This window comes from Artibeus jamaicensis, unplaced genomic scaffold (genome assembly GCF_021234435.1).
Source record: "Artibeus jamaicensis isolate MK-2021 breed Jamaican fruit bat unplaced genomic scaffold, CSHL_Jam_final contig_233, whole genome shotgun sequence".
In the NCBI taxonomy this organism is placed as follows: domain Eukaryota; kingdom Metazoa; phylum Chordata; class Mammalia; order Chiroptera; family Phyllostomidae; genus Artibeus; species Artibeus jamaicensis.
In genome coordinates this window covers 198,423-216,530 of record NW_026521486.1, presented here as the reverse complement: position 1 = coordinate 216,530, position 18,108 = coordinate 198,423, and the positions used below count along the sequence as shown (strand labels likewise).

The following is an 18,108-nucleotide window of genomic DNA, read 5'->3' as shown; positions in this document are numbered from 1 at the left end:
CCAGGCCCCTCTTGTGTTGCAGCCTCCGAGTGCAGCTGGTACAGCTCATGCGCACACACAGCTCCACCACACCCTTTATTGACCCGGCTCAGGCAGGATGCTGCGGAAGGCAGCCATGTGGCGCCGAACACTGTCAACAATCTGCTCAGCAGAGCGGGTCCGGCCGTAGTAGTCTGTGAAGAGGCCGTCAGGGCTAAGCAGGTAGATGGCAATGGAGTGGTCCACAATGTAGTCCTGGTCCTCGTCCTTGGGGCCAGCGCTGTAGTACACACGGAAGCTGCGGCTGACCTGGGCGACCTGTTCCGAGGAGCCTGTCAGGCCCAGCAGCCGTGGGTGGAAGTCCTGCACGTAGCGGGCCATGGCTGCAACGTCGTCCCGCTCGGGGTCCACGGTGATGAAGATGGGCTGCACAGGGGGCAGGCCGGGCTCGGCCTCTAGCTGCTGCACCACCTGAACCAACTTCTCCAGCTCATCAGGGCAGATGTCGGGACAGTGAGTGAAGCCAAAGTACATCAGCACCCACTGGCCCCGGAAGTCGGCTTTGCATCGGGCCTGGCCCCGGTGGTCCAGCAGGCTGAAGTCGCCCTGGCCCACGGCGGCCTGCCGCAGGGCCTCTGTCCGCTGTTGCTGCCGCCGCTTCTCCTTCTCAGTTCTCAGGGCCAGCCAGCCCCCACCCAGGCCCGCCCCAAACAAGGCTGTGACCAGCAGCCTGGTTTGCAGCCTGGGGCCCTGGGGCCTGCCTGCCCTGCCTGCCTCTGAGGGACCCTGCCTTGACAACAGCTGGCACCTCACGTGGAAGGCCTTGCCTCCAGGGGTCCTAGGGAGGGCTGGGGGCTTGAGCTGAGAGCACCCATGTGGAACCTTGGGTGTCCAAACCAGCAGCAGCACGGGCCTGATGCTCCTGGAGAAGAGCCAACCTGTCAGGAACCCGAAGGTGTCTTGGCCTTCTGGGTCGTCCCCCATCACTCCAGAGACCACCCCACACTGAGGCTCACAGCGTCCCTGACTGACCACTCAGTGCTGGGCTGAGCCCTGAACCACTTCACCTCTGAAGCCTCAAACTCCTGCTTAGGCGTCATCAGGTCCATGCCTATCCCTCCGCGGCCTGCCCCTGTCAGCCCCCGCAGCTCCAGACCCCGACACTCACCTGTGTTGTAGCATCTGAGCTGATGGAAAGCATCCCACGTGCACGGCCTCCCCAGATTCCTGAGCACGTGTATCTGCAATAAATCTCATGTCAGAGCTGAGGCTGGCGAGTCTGGCTTCAATCCTCAAAGACCGACTCCTCTGCCTTCCACGTCAGAGACCACTTCAGCCGCGGCCTTTGGCCCCCTCCCCAGTCTGCCCACAGAGCAGTCAGTTGGTGCCCCACCCACGCTGAACCATCCCTCGGGCCGCCCAGGCTGAACCTTCTTTCTCGCGCTCACGCGGGCGGGGAAACAAGGTCTCCACTTGCCACGAAACCCACCCTCACACCCAGGTTTCCGATGGCAGCCCATGCCCCGCCGCTGCTTCGGTGACCTCCGTGCCTGAGGGTAGAGGTCTGAGTACCCTCTCACCAGTTCGGCTGCTGTAGAGGACCCTAAGGGCGGGGCCTCCACCCCTACTCCCATTGTTTTTGGTTCGGGCTCTGGACCCGTGACCTTGGGCACGTCCCTTCTCTGTGCCCGCTTCCTCCTTCAGGAGATGGGCTCCAGGCAGTGCTCGAGGTGGGCCTGGCAAGCGAACGCACCTGCGGACGCTTCCCGGGCACCCTCCCGGAACGCGCCTCTGTCTGCTCAGCAGCGGTCACACACCGAGCACGCCCCAGGCGCGCGCCCGCCCACCCCTCCATCCTCTGCACTCTGGGTCTTCCCAGGGCACGCACCTCAGGCTGTCTGGAGTCGGGGGGGGCCTCCAGTCACGGAACACCGGGTTGAGCGCGCGGCCCCGCTCTTTCAGGGACGGTAGCCGAGCAAGGATCTACCAGGTCGCCGTGCTCAACACCAGTGCGCACGCGTCAACAGGCTGCGCACGCGCAATCTGAATTGCAGTGGGCAGTGTGAGCAGTGGTAGGGCCCGCCGAAGTCACGTGCCTGGGTGGGGCCTCGGTAGCCCCGCCCCTAACGGACCCACTCCGCCCCGCCCCGTCACTCTGAGCTGGCCTTTCACAGGCGGTTCCCGCCTTCCAGTCCCCTCCCTGCTGAGTGTCAGGCACGGAAACTGCTTTGCGGTTCTCGGGCTTTATTCCTGCACTTTAGTCGGCGGCAAAATGAGCTCAGCGTAGGGCGAGGGGGCACCGAGGGCTCGAGGTCCGAGAGCACGAGCGCCTCCTGGTGGGCGCTGCGCTGCGAGCCGCTGAGCGCTGGATTATCCAGGTGCACTCCCCAAGCCGACCAGCAGCTCGGCGCCCAGCGCCCACCCCGAGTCGAAGCGGCTCTCCGGCACGGCTGCGCCCGGCTCCACTCGTGCACCACTCGTGCCAGCGGCAGGGCCCGGATGACTTCCACAGTGCCTGCGGGGAGAGGGCTCGGTGGCATGGGCGGGCGGGGCAGGGCCAGGGACTTAGGAACAGAGGGACCGGGGCGGGGGTCTTCGGGAGCTTACCGTAGACGGGCGCGAGTAGCTCCTCTTTCTTCCAGGCGCGGAGTAGCAGCTGCCGGCGCTGCGCAGGGGTTCCGGAACATTGAGCTCGGGCCAGGCCCGGGTCCACACCCTACATCTCTAGCATTCGCTCGAAATGGTCCCTGGCTGAGCCGTGGTGCAGCGTCGCAACCACCAGGGCAGCACGCTCCTCCTGGGCCTCCGCCCATCCGCTAAGCCAGAGCAGGGCGCCCCCTGCCACATCTCACAACACCTAAGGGTGCAGCGGGAGTGGTTTTGTAACCCAGATCTCCACACCTCTTACGTGTTCACTCACCGAGCTTAGTTACCAGGTCCCGCAGGTCTGGTGGCCAGGCGCCGTCCAAGCAAAGCAGAGCCTCCTCCACCTCCAGGGTGTGGCCTACACTACGGCCCAGGGGGTTGTCCATAGCTGTCAGAGCCGCTGCAACGTGAAGCCCCAGGCCTGACCCTACAGCAACCTGCGGAGGCACGGTTCAGTGTGGCCCCTGCCCAGTGTTCTGTGGGGCCTCTTGTAGCCTGTGTGCTATCAAACTCCAGCTGGTGCTGCACCCTTGCTTGCCAGGTCCCGAGGAGTGAGGGGGTCACAGAAGGCTTTGGGTGTTGGGGTCAGGAATACCTTGTACCTGGCCTGGGGCGGAGAGCCATGGCAGGTTCTCCAGACCTGAGGCCAGGTGAGCCTTGCTTGGGTAAGGCCACTGAGTCGGGGAGGGTGGTGAAGGACAGACTGGCAGCGTGGAAGCCAGGTCCGGCAGAGGCCAGGATGGCTCGGGGCCGCTGAGTGGAGGTGGACTGAGAAGTACACAGGGAGAAGACTGCTGGGGTTATGAAGGGGTGGCCCAGCCCACAGGAGGAGGTTGCCCATCAGAGAGGCAACACAGGGCTTGTGGGCACAGCTGCTCACCAGTGCTCTTGCCAGTTCCCGGGCCTCCGTCCGGCCAGGGAAGATGGCAGCCCCTCCGAACCTCACGTCCCCCACCAGAGCAGACAGGCTCTGCACCACCTTTTTGCTGAGGATGGAGGCTGGGAGAGGCAGAGGGGTCTGGGGATAAAGGGCAGCCTGGAGCTTCCTGGAGGTGTTCCGCCTCAGGGCAACCTGTCGGGAGGAGTCAGGGACCCTGAACTCTGAGGGTCAAGTCCCTTGTGATGGGCCCCAGTGCTGGACCATTGTGCATCAGCCAGGTCTCCCTCTTGCGCTGGTGGGCAGACATCCTGTGATGGGGGGAGGACACTAACCCTGGGGCTGGGGGAGGCCTGGCAGACCCCTGGTGGGAACACCCTGTACTGTCCCATCAGGGGTCAGGGACTTTTCACATGCAGAAGGTGGACCCAGGATTGTAGGGTCCGGTCACCTGTGACGAGGGGCAGGCTGTCAGCAGTTGCTGTCACATCTCTGGCTTCATATAGGACTCCATCCGCAGGAAGCAGCTTCTTGCTCTGACCCCCACACAACACAGCAGCCCACTCTCTCCAGCAGGCCTCGCATCTGGTAGACCCCTTCCATCAGGACGCCCAGTGACGGTCACGACCTCTGATCGAGGACCCTGCCACTAACCCCAGTCAAGGGCTCACGAGCAACCTTGACAAATGTGCAAAACCATGACCAGTGATTTATGAACAATCCTGGTAAGTCCTCATTAATGATTGGCTCAACCCATCAGGGATATTGATCAATGTCCTATGGCCCATTAATGATCCTTCAGAGGCCTATCAGTGACTTTGAACAAGTCCCTATTAATTACTCCAATCAAAGCCCCACTGATGACCTTAACCAAAACCCAATGACCCATGAATAACTTTGGTTAATGTCCTTGTTAGTTACCCTGATTAATAATCTATCAGTGATCCTTTAGTGATCCTGGTTAATGTTTCCATCAATAGCCTAGGTCAATAACCAATCAGTGCCTACATGTACCTGTTTGGGGCTCTGGATGACAGTGAATCCAGGAATAGACTCTAGTTTACCCAAGGTGCCCCCTATGTGCCCCAAACCATGTCTGCTGATCACAGGAACCTGCGGGACAGGGGCACTGAATACACCTGCAGTCGCTCCCTTACCTTCCCTGGTTAGGACTTCAGGAGTTAAGAATTTAAATAAGGGTGGTAGTGGGTGTTCAGCTGGTGGGGAAGGAATAGAAAATAATTGTCCTGGTTTGGGATGGGGGGGGCACTGTGAGAGGAGAATCAAGCTTTTCTCTTGGGAGTTCTTTCTGAGGTACTGAAGGGGAAGGGGTGCAAAATAACTTGGTCCTGTTATGGGGGCTGATGGGAAGGGGAACCAAGTTCTGTCCTGGGGTGGGGGGCAAGGAGCCCGGGCTCTGCCTTTCGGGGCTCTGTCTGCACCAAATTAGAGGTTGGGAGCTGCTGGCTTCTTTGAGGTCAGAGCGTTTGGTCTGGAGCGGCGTCTCCTCACCTTGCAGCTACAGGCAGCCCGGACAGGTGCCGGGACCAGGCTGACCTTGTCGCCCACTCCCCCTGTGGAGTGTTTGTCCACGAGCTGCTGGCGCCAGGTCTCTGGCCACTCCGGCTTCCCCCCAGAGTTGGCCAGGGCCTGGGTCAGCGCCACAGTCTCCTCCAGATCCATGCCTTGCAGTCGGGTGCCCATGAGCGTGGCCCCTGGGCATGGGGTACAGAGGGTAGGCAGCGTGAAGGGGCATTCTTACGGTGATGGATTGTCCTGGGGCAGTGGCAGTGCCGGGTTGCTATGGGGAGTTCAGGGCAGGAAGTGAGGCTCTGGTTTGGAGTCAGGAGTGGCCGGCAGGCCCCACACACCTATTTGCATGCCCGCGAGCTCCCGTCCACCACAGCGTGCACAAACCCTTTATGTCTCCCCCACTCAGGTGGCCTCCATCTCGCTTCAGGCAGATCAGCTCCAGGAGCTGCTTGGGCTCTGGAGGTATATCGGGAGGGGGGGCGGCTCTGGGGCCCTCCCCGGAGAGATCACCCGCTGGGGTGGGTGCTGGGGGTTCTGAGGTCCCTGGGGTTGCCATCGCTCCAGGCCTGCCAGGGTGCGAGACGCAGCTGGACTCTGCTGCCGCTCTGCCTCTGACAGTGGGGCCTGGAGCACTTGTCCCCACGCCGTTCCCATTTTTTTCCTGTTCCCCCTCCCCCTGTACTGTGTCTGTGCGTGTCTTCGTGCCTGGCTACCACTTCAGCCTCATAAATGGACCCCGGCCGGTACCCGTCCTGAACTGCAGCTCTCGGCCTTCCTGCCTGGGTTGTCCAAGGATCACCTACCCTAGCAGGTGGTCTGCGAGACTTCTGGGACTTTCAGGTCCTTCCAGTTACGCTCCGCCCATTCCGAGCGGTGCCCGCCCACCTCTCCCCACTCCCGCGGCTGCGGAGCTCGACGCTGGCACAGAGACTCGGACTCAAGTCTGGCTCCGGAAGCTTTAAGCAGATGTTTGCGGCACCGCGCCCGTCGGCCCGTCAGTCATCCCTGTTGGGTACATCGGGCACGGTACGGGCCAGATAGTCCGAGTGCCGGATCCCGAAGGTCCAACCGCCAGATTTCCGGTGCTGTGGACCCAGGAGACTTTGCTGACCTGGCGCACCCACCTTTGCGGCTCCACGCTGGGACCCCCGTTCCCGAACTTTGGGCCTCAGACCCTCCATCCTGAGCCCGGACCCTCATTCCCCAGCATCTGACCCTGACCCTGTCCCTGAACCCAGATCACCTGATCCACATTGTAGTCTGCGGGCCCGGGGTTCAGGCTGCTGTCTTTGGGGAGTGAGGTCCGCGCCAGCATCGTGAACTGAGGGGCCCGAGACTTGTAGATCCCGGGGCTCACCACGTGGTAGGCACACGGACCTGGGGTCTGTAGGGGTGCAGAAGGGGCGCTGGGTCCGACCTCCATTCTCCGCCGTCCCCTGGCCCCCGCCCTTTCCTGGCTCTCCGCGGTCAGACCGGCAGGCCCCAACTCTGCACCGGGCCGTAGCCCCTCCTTCACCTTGCTGAGGTCCTCGAAGACACTGCCCACTGCGCTGCGGCCGTAGATGGAGTAAATTGGGGCCGAGGCTTTACCAATGACGCGCGGACCCAGGAGCGAGGGCACCGTGTAGGTCCCTGGACCTGGAAGCAGCCAGCGGGGGGTGGGGGGGGTTCGCCTTTGCAGACGGGCCAGGGTCTCCCTGCCTCTGGGAGTGCTGAGCGGAGAGCGGCTCTGGGCCGGGGTGGGAAGGGCCTCGGGGCTGGAACCTCCGCGGCCTCACCTGGGGTGTGCTGGTCCATGTGGATGCCCCAGTTTCTGGAGGCGATGGTGTGCCGGGGCGCGCTGGGGTAGGTCGCGTTCCCCGCTCGCTCCGGGAAGTACCTGGCTGTGGGGTGAACCAGGGGTGTAGGCGGGGCCGGGCTGGGGTTCTGGGCTTAGGCCCCAATCATTAGGGGAAACCAAGCTACGATTTGTCAAGACGTGGCGAGGCTTGAAATTCTGTGGAGACCCGACCTAGGGGAGCCGATTTTGGAGTGTTGGGGTACCAAAGGTTGAGTTTGAGGGTCAGGTGGGGAGTTTCAAGGTCAGCCTCCTGGGCACTGGGGAGGCTGGGGTCCCAGGGGTCCTGACCCGGTCCGGGAGTGAGGCTGGGCGCTGCCTGGCGTGGGCGGCCGTGGATGGAGTAGGCCGGGGTGCAGTCGCGGCCGCGCATGGTCATGCGCGCAGGCACCAGGTGGCTGGGCCCGGGTCCACACGAGGTCTGCTGCGTGGGGAGGCGCAGGCCAAAGGTGAAGGCGGGGGCGCGCGTCCGCGACGGATCGTGCAGGGTGTAGCCTGCGGGGTGTTTCAGCATCACCCTGGGCCCTGCCGCTCTCAACCCCGCACAGCCCCCTACCCGTCCGCCCAGATTGACCTCCCGCTCTCCCGCCTGGGGTATGGAGGCCCCCCTCAAGGCACTGGCCCCACTAGCTCCTTCCTCCCCACCCCCACCCCGCACAGCCCCGCGTGGCACTGGTACCCGTGTTGGAAGGCAGCTTGTATTTGGGCCCCGGGCCGCTGTGCAGCGCCGCGATGGGGCCTCGCGGCCGGTGAGGCCGCCAAGGACCGACCCAGACGTCCGAGCCCATGGTGCGTCAGGTGCTCACGGCCTGCAGCACCTGTGGACAGAAGGTGGCGGCCCGGCCCCTCTCCCCAAACTCGCAGGGGACGCCCTTCGTGGTCCCACTTGGGGGCGGGGCTCCGCCGTATCCCAGGAGCCGGGAAAACAAACGCGAGCTTTCCCGGCTCTGCGGGCGCGGGGCAAGGGCAGAACTCCAGAGCCCCCTCCCACCCCCTTCCCCCAAACTGACTGAGTTCAGTAAAGGGGCGTGGACCCGCGCCAAGTCTGGACTAAGCTCCAGGGGAAGGGAGTCCCCCAGGGTTCTGGGGGCGTGGGACATCTTGAGGGCACCGGGTGAAGGTACTGCAGGGTGGGGGGCGCATTGGAAGCCTGGGGCCCGGAGGCCGTGCCCCCTTGAAGCCGATGCACTAACCTGCTCCTGAGGCCAGCGGGGCACCCGGATTCCCGCCCCGCCTGGCCCAGCTCCCAGACCCCATTGTGTCCCTCCCGCCTCCTGGCAACCGGACTGGCCGCCCCGGCTCCGCCCACCCCCACCCCGCCCTCGCACCTCCACCCTGGGCCTCTGGGCCTTGGAGCCTGGCGTTGGCTCCAGACTGGGAGCGGCTGACAGGACGCCTCCCCAGATTTCAACGCACCCACCATTCCATAAGTGGACAGATGTATAGACAGAAAACAGGTAAGAGAATAAACACGAACAATACAAACGGCATGCACAGTTTGCTATGTGTAGGGAGAGAACTTTGCATCTATTTAATTCCATGGAATATTTGCAAAAAATCATGGAGTGGGCCAGGTATGGGTAGCGAATCTTACACACGTGGAATAAAGAGGTATACGAGGACACGTGATTTGATAACAATCCTAAGCAAATGTTAAAAAAAAAAAAAGCAAACGTAACTAGTTGGAAATTAGCAAATTCCCTTTAAAAACCCCACAACAACCCTGGATCAAAGAGAAATTCAAAGATGGAGTTTCAAACTATACATAAAACTGCAAAGGTTGATACCTTTTTGCCCAACTCTACAGGACAGAGCCAAATCTGTGTTCAGAGGAAAACAAAGCTTCACATGATTTCATTATTAATGAAGAAAACTTTAAGTGAATGTAATATTTATCTTACAAATGGTGGGGAAAAGAACAGTGAAGTAAACTGAAAGAAGGGGTCTGCCCCGCCACCCGGCACTCACTGGCCTGCCCCCAGGAGAGAAACCGCGGGGGGGGGGGGTGCGCGTCTGCTGGGACGGCCTGGCCTCCGCCCAGTGGGCCCGGAGCTCGGCACCCGCTGAGCGCCCGGGCGGGTTCCCGGGGCCGCGCTTCTGAGGCCTCCGTGGGGCGTCTGAGGGCTGAGGTGGGAGGCCCACAGGGGAGGATGCATCATGTGCAGAGAATTTAAAAGATATTCAGAGTGCTGAAGTGAATCTGCATGTTTTACAATATTTTAATTCTCACCCAAGGACATTTTTTCATTGCTTTTTAGAGAGAGAGGAAGGGAGAGAGAGAAACATTGGTGTGAGATGGTCATCAGCCGGTTCTTCTTGGAGGCGCCTGGACAGGGGCTCTTAGGTGCCCTAGCACCTGCCTGAATTGGGGGTCTAACCCGGAACCGAGGTTTGTACCCTGACCGGGAGTCAAACCCACAACCTTTCGGTCATGGGAGGGTGCTCCAACCAACTGAGCTGCACCTGCCAGGGCTAATCTGCTTTTCATTATCCTGGTGAACCCAGCAATTCTAAAGAAGCTCGGAGGTAAAAATAGGTATACATTGGGTTGGCCAAAAAGCTTGTCTGGTGGTTTTCCGTAAACTGGCTCTGACAGCACTTAGTTGACTGTAGCTTCATTCAAAACAATTTTGTTAGATTGTATTGTGACAGCTGGCATAGCAGCGTGCATTTAAAAAAAAACATCAACATTGGTGAATTTTTGTGTAGCCATTTTAATACTGAGGATGGAAAATACACAACATTGTTGGCCTATCATGCTTTATTGTTTCAAGAAAGGTAAAAACGCAACCGAAACAAAAAAGACTTGTGCAGTGTATGGAGAAGGTGCTGTGACTGATCGAATGTGTCAAAAGTGGTTTGCGAAGTTCCGTGCTGGAGATTTCTCCCGGGACGATGCTCCACAGCTGGATAGACCAGGTGAAGTTGACAGGGATCAAACTGAGACATTAATTGAGAACAATCAGTGTTCCCCCACCCGGGGGGATAGCGACACACTCAAAATACCGAAAATGAATAAAGTTATTGGTGAAAATGAAAACTGTGTCTTTCATTTTACAGAAAAGAACATGGACTTTTTGGCCACCCCATACTTCCCCCAAACCTTTTGTTGGTCAAGTTTTAAGTGATACTGTGGATACTGCTGAGTTTTAGTAGCATTTATGTAAGTTTTGACCGCTTACCCGTTAGTGAACACTGCATTCCGTGTGCAGGTTCACTCAGAGGACTTCAGTTTCACGGCTGACGGGCCTTCCTTGGGTGGAGGACCTCGTGCTCGGGCCTCCTGAGGCCGCTCCGAGCGCAGGGCCAGGCAGCCGGTGTTGTCCCGCTGTGAGGGCTTCTCCCTTCAAGTGGTGGGTCTGGGACGCTCGGTGAGTCCAGAGCCACTGGAACATGTGTTCACTCGACTCTGTGATGACCATCAAGAGTTCTTATTTGGGTTTTGTCTGGTGGTGCAGACTTTATTTCACATGTGAAATAGTTTACTGAATTTGGATATTTTAAAGTAATTCGCCCAGGCAAGATGGCCTCCAGCTTTCTGAGCAAAAGAATGGTGTTGGGATGTGCAGGGGTTCGGAGAGAGCGGGCAGGTGCCTGGTAGGAGGGAAATGCTAGGGAAAGATGAAAAACCGGCAGCAGATGGGCCGGCAGCAGGCCCGGAAATGGGTGAAAAGAGGAAACGTTCGAGCAGCGAGTCTTTTACACACCCAGACACACTCCAGTGGAGTTTAAGTTGCCACGGAACCTTGGTTCTCAAACTTAGTTTGTTCCAGAAGGCTGTTCAAGAAGCAGTTTGTTCAAACACATAGGGCACATTCTCTCCTCTGTCACCCGAGAGACCCTGACCTGTCCTACAGGCAGCAGCAGGAAAGGGTTTGGGCCGAGACAACGAAGGCGTGTTTTCTGTGACCGGCTTGGTCACGGACCAGAGTATCCGAGAGGGGAGATGTCCCATCTCAGCAAACCCGGGTGCTGAGGGAGAGGAGCAAAGTCATTCTGAGTGTCACACGGGGGTGGGCAGAAAGGGCGAGTGAGGAGGGAGAGGGCCGGGCCGGAGGCTTTGTCTTGTTGGGAGGAGGCATCACGGAACCTGGTTTGCCAGCGAAGGGGGACAAGAGCCGTGAAGTGTGTGGAGGGAGCAGGGAAAGGAAAGCGAGCAGCAAAGGAACAGAGTTCAGGAGCGTTTCCAAACTGAACACTGGGAAAACAGAACAGCAAAAGTGAGCACTAGCTCCAAACCCATCCTCCAGATGGGGGTGGGGAGGAAGAGAAAGTGCTGTGAAGCTGGAAGCAAAGTACAATATAAAGAGTGAGATAAACGAGCCCTCATGCTAGGTGTGAATGGGCAGCAGGCCCGTGAGAAGCAGCTGTAGCAGGAAAAGACGAAACATTACTCACAAACCACGTGCAAATGCATTTTTATAACAGCTGTGGGGTGTGTTTTTTTTCAAGTTACTTGAAATATATGCAAAGAAAACATTTTTGTTCTGTGCGATATGCTTTACAATTGATGTGTTTGAAAGATCACATGTTAATCACACTGAGGGAGGAGAGTAAGCAGCTAGGGAAGTTCCTGAGCAAGTGGATAGCGAAACTGAGGCACGATAATGAAATAAAGCCAAACAAACTGAACAACATACACCCAGCCAGTGGGTCACAAGACCGTGTGTCCCCAAACCCAGCACACCGAGAGCGAATGGTTTACGCCTCTCTTCCCCACCAGAGAATATTTAGCTTAATTCTTCCTGGTCCGGGAGATAGAGGACAGAAACCCAATTAATGCCATTTGTGGAAGCTAAATACAAGGACGGATGAAGTCAGGGGAACAAGTAACAAAAACCTGTGAGCCAGAAAAACCTGAGATAAAAGTAAACCGGTAAAGCCAGCCAGAGCATAATCGCAAACTCCTCCATAGGCTCCTTTTGGTGCATCCGCCTATTAGAAGCACACTGGGAAAGCTGATGAATATTCTACAAACACCCTCCCCTAAGGTTCCTCTTGCAGAAGAAAAGACAAAAACCCCAAGGCAAACGCCCAGCCCAGCGTGGGCTCCCTCTAGAGCACACCCAGGCCCTTCCCAGACCCCGGAAGCACGCTTCTAAACTCGGAGGGTTTTTACTTTCTCCTAAACCCTGAGGGTCCCCAGGAGCCTTGCAGCCAGGGAACAGGGGGCAGCAGCAGCTCCTCCGGGCCTCACCCCCTGAACCTGTCTCCAGGGCCCTCTTTCTCCCTGGCTTCCGGGTAAGCAGCCCCGCCCAGGCTCCGCCCTGTTGGTTCTAACGGAAGTCCTTCCTTTGCATCACGGGACCCAGGTTTAACAAACATCCTCTCAAAATCACCTGGACTCGTCTTGCGGAACCTTTCCTTCACAAAGTCAAGAACCCATGCACCACCGAGGCAGACCTGCTCTGGGCCAGTCTGTGTCTGGTGACAATGCAAAAGCTGGAAAGGGGATGAAACCTTTTCACCCCTAATCTCTCATATACCCAACGTTATATATCTACACTTTGATGTGCACAAACACTTATTTTTTGCTTTCTGTTTATTTGCTGCTTTTAATTATTCTTCCTTTCTTTTAGACGCTTAAAACCTTTTTCACTACTGTCAGGCACCTCTATTCCCATTTTAGAATTCCTTGGCCCAGTAAACCTCTAGGGCCATTTGTCAGCCACCTCCTGTGGCCATGGACCTGCTGCTTCTTGCTCCTCACCTCGGGGCACCCTGGAGATGCAGGAAATTCATGCTTCATGGGGGAAGACCTTTGATTGGACTAATTCTTTTCTCTTCCTCCCCTGGACGGCAGTATTGAGAAATGGCAAGTTTAGTTGGCCTCGGGGAGGCTGGTCCCACGAGAAGGAGCAGTGAGCATGCTCTGTACACCTGCTCCATGGGCTCATACCCTAATAAAGCTGTGTACTCAGGTTGTCACCTCAGCTTTGCTTTCCTGAGGAACCCACACTTAGTCAGCTTATTCTCAGTCTTCTTTCTTCACTTATAATGCCATTTAAAGCTGCAGCCGTGGGTTTTCCCTAAATACAGTTTTAATCATATTCGTGGTTGATGCTACACAACATTATTGTCATTAATTTAATAATAGCTTGGCTATTAAAAATGGAACTCTCATGAACATAAGTGTGTGGGTGTTTTTTTTTTAGATTTTATTTTATTTTTAGATAGGGAAAGAGAGTTAGAGAAACATCAATGTGTGGTTGCCTCCCACATGGACCCCACTGGGACCTGGCCTGCAACCCAGGCATGTGCTCTGACTGGGAATCGAACCAGCAACCTTTGGTTCCCAGCCCACGCTCAATCCACTGAGCTACACCAGCCAGGGCTGTGTGGGTGTTTTTGTAGACATTTTATTTCTCTGGGATTGGTATAAATGACCGGGGGTGCCGTGGCCGGGTGGATGGTAAGTGTGTTTGTTTTTTAAGGAACTGCCAAACTTTTCAGAGTGTTTGAACCATTTTACATTTCCAAGTAAATGTAACTTACTTACTTACTTTTTAAAATCCACATCATGCTGCTGAGAGTGGTCCACACTGTTGATGTTGCCTTAATTGCTTCATCTTTACTGTTTATAGTGGAAAGTACCAGCCAGTGTATGAGGCACGATGGGGTGGCATGAGTGAATTACCGATGTGCCTTGAGCTATTAATGGATATACGTTTTCACGGATACAAATTATACTCCCGTTTTAACATAGCTACTTCACATTTGACATCGGTTCAGATTACATCCCTTGAACACCGTTTCTGTGGCCCCCGCTGTGAACTTGCGTCATTTTGGAGGACGGTATACATAGAACACACCACCAGAGGGCGCTCTGTACATGCTGCACCACCAGGCTCCTCCCTCTTTTTCCCATTGATGGCACACTTCCTCTATTAAGATTTATTATTGGTGAGTTTTTGGTAATATTTGGTAAGGAAAAGATACAGTTTTTCTTCTGCTTTACTTTGTTCTTGTTTTTCACAAAATTTAAAGCAAGTACTTATGGTGTGTGTGACTTCCGCCTTCCATGTCGTCGCCAGCATCAATGGGGCATCCTGCTCCTCGCACTCGGGCACCAAATACTCTTAAGGAAATACGTGGCTTCGTTTGTTTTCTCAACTGTCATTTTTCTGATTTGCTTATTTATTAACTATTGGTTGTTGACGCTGAAGACTAGCCCAGTGATTCTCAGTTTCTCTGTCGAGACACGGGTCTGGACTCTAGGTGGCTTGTCGAAGGACCAGCACATCTGGACAGAGCCTGTGTGTGGAGGGATGGCGAGGCGTTGGCTGAGTTCGCGCCCTGTGGCCAGCCCTCGATGCACACCTCGCCTCTGGGGGGCACACTCCTGAGGGCCATTCCCAGGTCTGCAAATTCTTTGATGCGTTTCATGTTGCGTGGAGAAACCAGATGTCAGTTCCTTTTGGGGGGAACCTGCAAATGTATAACGTGATGAGTGCTCCTGGTCACCCTCACTGTTGGGAGCTTACACAATGCTTTTAGAGCATCTACTACCGGCCTATGATACGGAATAAAGGCAGTTTGAGGATTGTGTGACAATATCCACCCCTTCAACCGTTTGTAAGGGTGCAGCTCAGTGGCACTAAATCCACTCCCAGCGTGGTGTGCGATCACCACTGTCTGTGCCCAGAGCTTTCCCTTCACCCCGACAGAAATTCCGCACCTACTGAACAGCCGCTCCTCCCCTCTCCTCCCGGTGCCCGATGACCTCGAATCTACTCCTTGCCTCTGAGCATCTGCGTGCTGTAGGTACCTCATTTCAGTGCAGTCGTTCAATGTGGGTCCTTCTGTGTCTGGCTTATTGCACTTAGCACAATTCATGGCTCATCCAGTGTATGTGCCTACGGCAGTTTGTCCGTCCGTCTATGGACATCTGGCTGTTGTGCACAGAGCTATGAATGTGTGTACGTTGCACATTTGAGTTCCTGTCTTTAGTTCTTTTAGATATATGCCCTAAATTGCTGGGTCACATGATAATTCTGTGTTTAGCCTTATGTTTTCCACAGTGGCTGGACCATCTCCCGTTCCCACCAGCAGTGTGTGAGCTCATCTGCACAGCCTCCCAGCACTTTGATGTGCCCTTCACGCTGCAGCTGTCTCAGTGGACGTGAAGTGGGACTTCGTGGTCTAGATTTGTGTTTCCCTAACAACAAATGATGTTGAGCTCCTTTTCATGTGCTTGCTGGTTATTTCTTGAAAGTTTGCCTGTTCAAGTCCTTGCCCATTAAAAACTGTGGGTCATGTGTTTTTGTTGTCGAGTTGTAAGAGTTCTTTCTGCATTGTGGACACTAGACTCCGCATGAATATTTGTATTACACTTCACAGCCACTTTATCAATCATTATTTAAGTTTTTCAGTGCCACATTTTAAAGCCATGTGAATATTTTCTTCATCATTCCCATACTGTTGAATACTTACGTGTTTTCACTTTTCCATTATAAATCATATTTTATTGTTTTTTTTTTAGATAACTTTTTGTTTTGCATAGACCTTTCCCCACATCAGATGAATCCCTTATGAGGTATGTTGGGCATAATGATAAAATTGGGATTTATATTTTCTAATCCTTAAATATTATTCTAGATTTATTTATACATTAATAAAAGTACATATATACTTCTGACATAAATAGGGCTATGTATCCCTTATTATACAATATTATACAATATTTCTTTTTTAAAAATTTATTTTAACTGTTGTTCAGGGACAGTTTTCTGCCTTTCACTCCCACCCCAGCCCACCCCCTACAATATTTCTTACTTAAACGACCCCAGGTACAGAGAAACCCTGCATTTGACGGGGTTCGCGGCTCTCCACCATCTTACGCATATTAGCTGTCCGTTGTATTTATCTTGAAATTATGTCTTCATTTCACTATGCTTTTCCTCCAGTAAATGTTTCAGAAAGCCAATGGTGGTGACTAGGGCTCGACAACCAGGTTGTGGGGGCTCCTGCAGGCACAGCCGGGGACCGAGGGCCCTGCGGACGTGCTCACCCTTTAGGGCCTCACACACACACACACACACACACACACACACACACACACACACGCAGGTGCGGAGGGTTGCTGGCAGGCAGAGACAGCCTGGTTCTTGTTTTGCTCACGTCCCCACCGAGGTGCAGACCCTCCTTGTGCCTTGCACAGGGGGCGGCAGGGCTCCTGCTCAGTAGGTGGTTGGAGGTGCTCCTAGGAGGCCGCTCATGGTCAGACCCTCCAGGGACCCGTTTTCTTGATTGTTACCTTTAACCTTGAAGGGATTCGCGGTGTGTTTGCGATCACAGCACAATGAGAGCACCGACTCACGTGCTGCTGGAGTCCCGGCCCCTTGTCAGCAGCACGTTTACTGTCTGGAAGGTTAGGGGGCAACCTCCCACAGCTCAGGAAGGGCGAGTGTCCTCGGTCACCTTCCCAACAGCCCCCCACACAGGGCGGAGCTTCACCCTCGATCTGGACTTGGCAAAGGGAGGTGTTTTCTTTCCATGGAGGACGGGACCAGACCTTTCCTGGTCACCTGTATGTGCCTAGGACCCACCATGGCCCTCCATCCCTTGGGAAGTTGGTCGGGGTGATTTCCTGGGCTCAGTTCCTCCCCACCAGGGTGGCCGGAGGTACCGCTCGGTGGACACTTGTCCTGTTCTCTGAAGCGACCTGCAGTTCAGAGCAACACCCGGGCCTTTGGAAGCTGATGGGACACAGTACGGCCTGGAGGGGGGCATGTGGGGTGTCCTCTGCACCCCCTCTAGGTACTGGATCCCACACCAAACTAAGAGGCAGCAGAGCCTGGGAAGGAGATCGAGGGCAGTGTCTACAAAGCTCACCCCCAACCTGAGGTCCACCTTAAGGCACGGCCCCCTCCCCACCCTCTGTCACCTGATATGATCGGGGAGCCGTGAGACAACTGACACACCTGAGGCTCAGCAGAGCCCAGGCTGGGCGCCAGGGACGCTCCTTGGCAGTCTCCTCGCTGCTGCGTCAGGGAGAAGTCTGTGTCCCAGGGGAAGGGACAAGTACACGCGGTGGGGGCCCCTGCTTTGTACCAGGGACCCCAGTCTCCTTTTCACGTCTGGGCCCCACCTGGCACCGGTCCCAAGATTTGCTCCTGAGATCAGTTAAATGAGACGCAGATGAGCAGACAAAGCTGATCCCCAGGCTCAGGGGGAGGCAGATGCCAGCCTGCAGGCTGTCCCCGCTGGCCGGCCTGCCAGGGGCCTGAGTCCCTCAGAGGAGGGTGGGTGTGGAGTGATTAGGGACAGATGAGGGAGGGGAGGACTGAGATGGGACAACCAGAAGTCAGGCCGGCAGGACGCTGAGGGCCAGAGGAAGGTTCCTGAAGGCCCGGGGGCTGGCTGTGGGGAGGAGAAGAGAGCACATGAGGCTGACACAGAGCTCTGCAGGGGAGGGGGGCGGGGGGGCAGCTGGGAGGTCAGGGCGCCTGAGGGGGCAGTGGGCAGCCCAGGAGGCTCTGGAAGGACCAGCTGGGCTGTAACAAGCCAGGCCAATAAATAGGGAAATACAACTTCTGGGTTTTCTTTGTTTCATTCTTTTTTCCCCCCTCTTGACAACTTAGAAAGTTGCTTTTAAAAACTATTTCATCTCTGTTGAACTCAGGTAAGAGACAGTCCAGAGGCTGGTGCAGGAGAGGGGGAGGGGGCTCAGCCTTGACCCTCCCAGCCCCCTGCTGTCTCCTGGGAGAAAGTGGTGGCCAGGCCCCCTCCACACACCTGTGAAGTGCTGCAGTGGGAGGTCGCACCTGTCCAGCAGCCCGCCTCTGTGCTGGACAGCGCTGGCTGGTGTGTGCACCTACACCCTCCACCGCCTCCCTCCTTAGCCTGCAAGCCTGGCTCAGGTGGAGGCCCCACCTCCACCCCCCACTGGCCCTCAGTGGGGTCGTCTTCTCGAGTTTCTGGTAATTGTATCAGGGCTGCATCATGTTGCTAAAGCTACAGATACCATCTCCCTAAGGGTAACTCTTCCCTGCCAGAGCCTCCTGAGGCTGGACCCACGCACAGAGGAGGGACACAGGGGAATGGGATGAGTTTGGGTGTGAGGGTCTGTTAGGCAGAAGCAGGTTGGCTGGGATGCCAGAACAATGATGAGGCACACTGCCATTTACCACTGGAGCCTATGGCACATGGGGGCCAGGAGCTGGGTGAGGGTCCTGGAGAGGCCCCCCAAGTTCCTGGAGCTGTTGTTGATTGTCTTCTGATAGCTCCAGCTCGG

The 18,108-nt window shown here is 56.1% G+C and overlaps 3 protein-coding genes across 3 annotated transcripts; all 3 read right to left on the bottom strand.

Moving 5' to 3' along the window:
* Positions 1-62: 62 nt before the first annotated feature.
* On the bottom strand, positions 63-1,216 carry LOC119060212 (protein SCO2 homolog, mitochondrial). The gene is made up of 2 exons (XM_053661545.1): positions 1,148-1,216; positions 63-901 (listed from the first exon to the last, which is right to left on the bottom strand). The coding sequence occupies exons 1-2, from the start codon at positions 1,159-1,161 to the stop codon at positions 76-78; spliced, it is 840 nt and encodes a 279-aa protein (XP_053517520.1). The 5' UTR covers positions 1,162-1,216; the 3' UTR covers positions 63-75.
* Positions 1,217-2,223: 1,007 nt separating this feature from the next.
* Positions 2,224-5,591, bottom strand: TYMP (thymidine phosphorylase). The gene is given in 12 exon segments (XM_053661875.1): positions 2,224-2,282; positions 2,285-2,377; positions 2,380-2,444; positions 2,446-2,494; positions 2,587-2,817; positions 2,900-3,062; positions 3,506-3,624; positions 3,954-4,047; positions 4,049-4,087; positions 4,517-4,615; positions 5,015-5,217; positions 5,420-5,591. Coding segments are annotated over 12 exon segments (1,386 nt in total).
* Positions 5,592-6,030: 439 nt separating this feature from the next.
* ODF3B (outer dense fiber of sperm tails 3B) lies at positions 6,031-7,812 on the bottom strand. Its single transcript, XM_037160442.2, has 6 exons — positions 7,552-7,812; positions 7,164-7,367; positions 6,814-6,918; positions 6,552-6,673; positions 6,279-6,419; positions 6,031-6,120 (listed from the first exon to the last, which is right to left on the bottom strand). Exons 1-6 carry the CDS (start codon positions 7,658-7,660, stop codon positions 6,031-6,033), a joined length of 771 nt encoding a protein of 256 aa, XP_037016337.1. The 5' UTR covers positions 7,661-7,812.
* Positions 7,813-18,108: the final 10,296 nt, after the last annotated feature.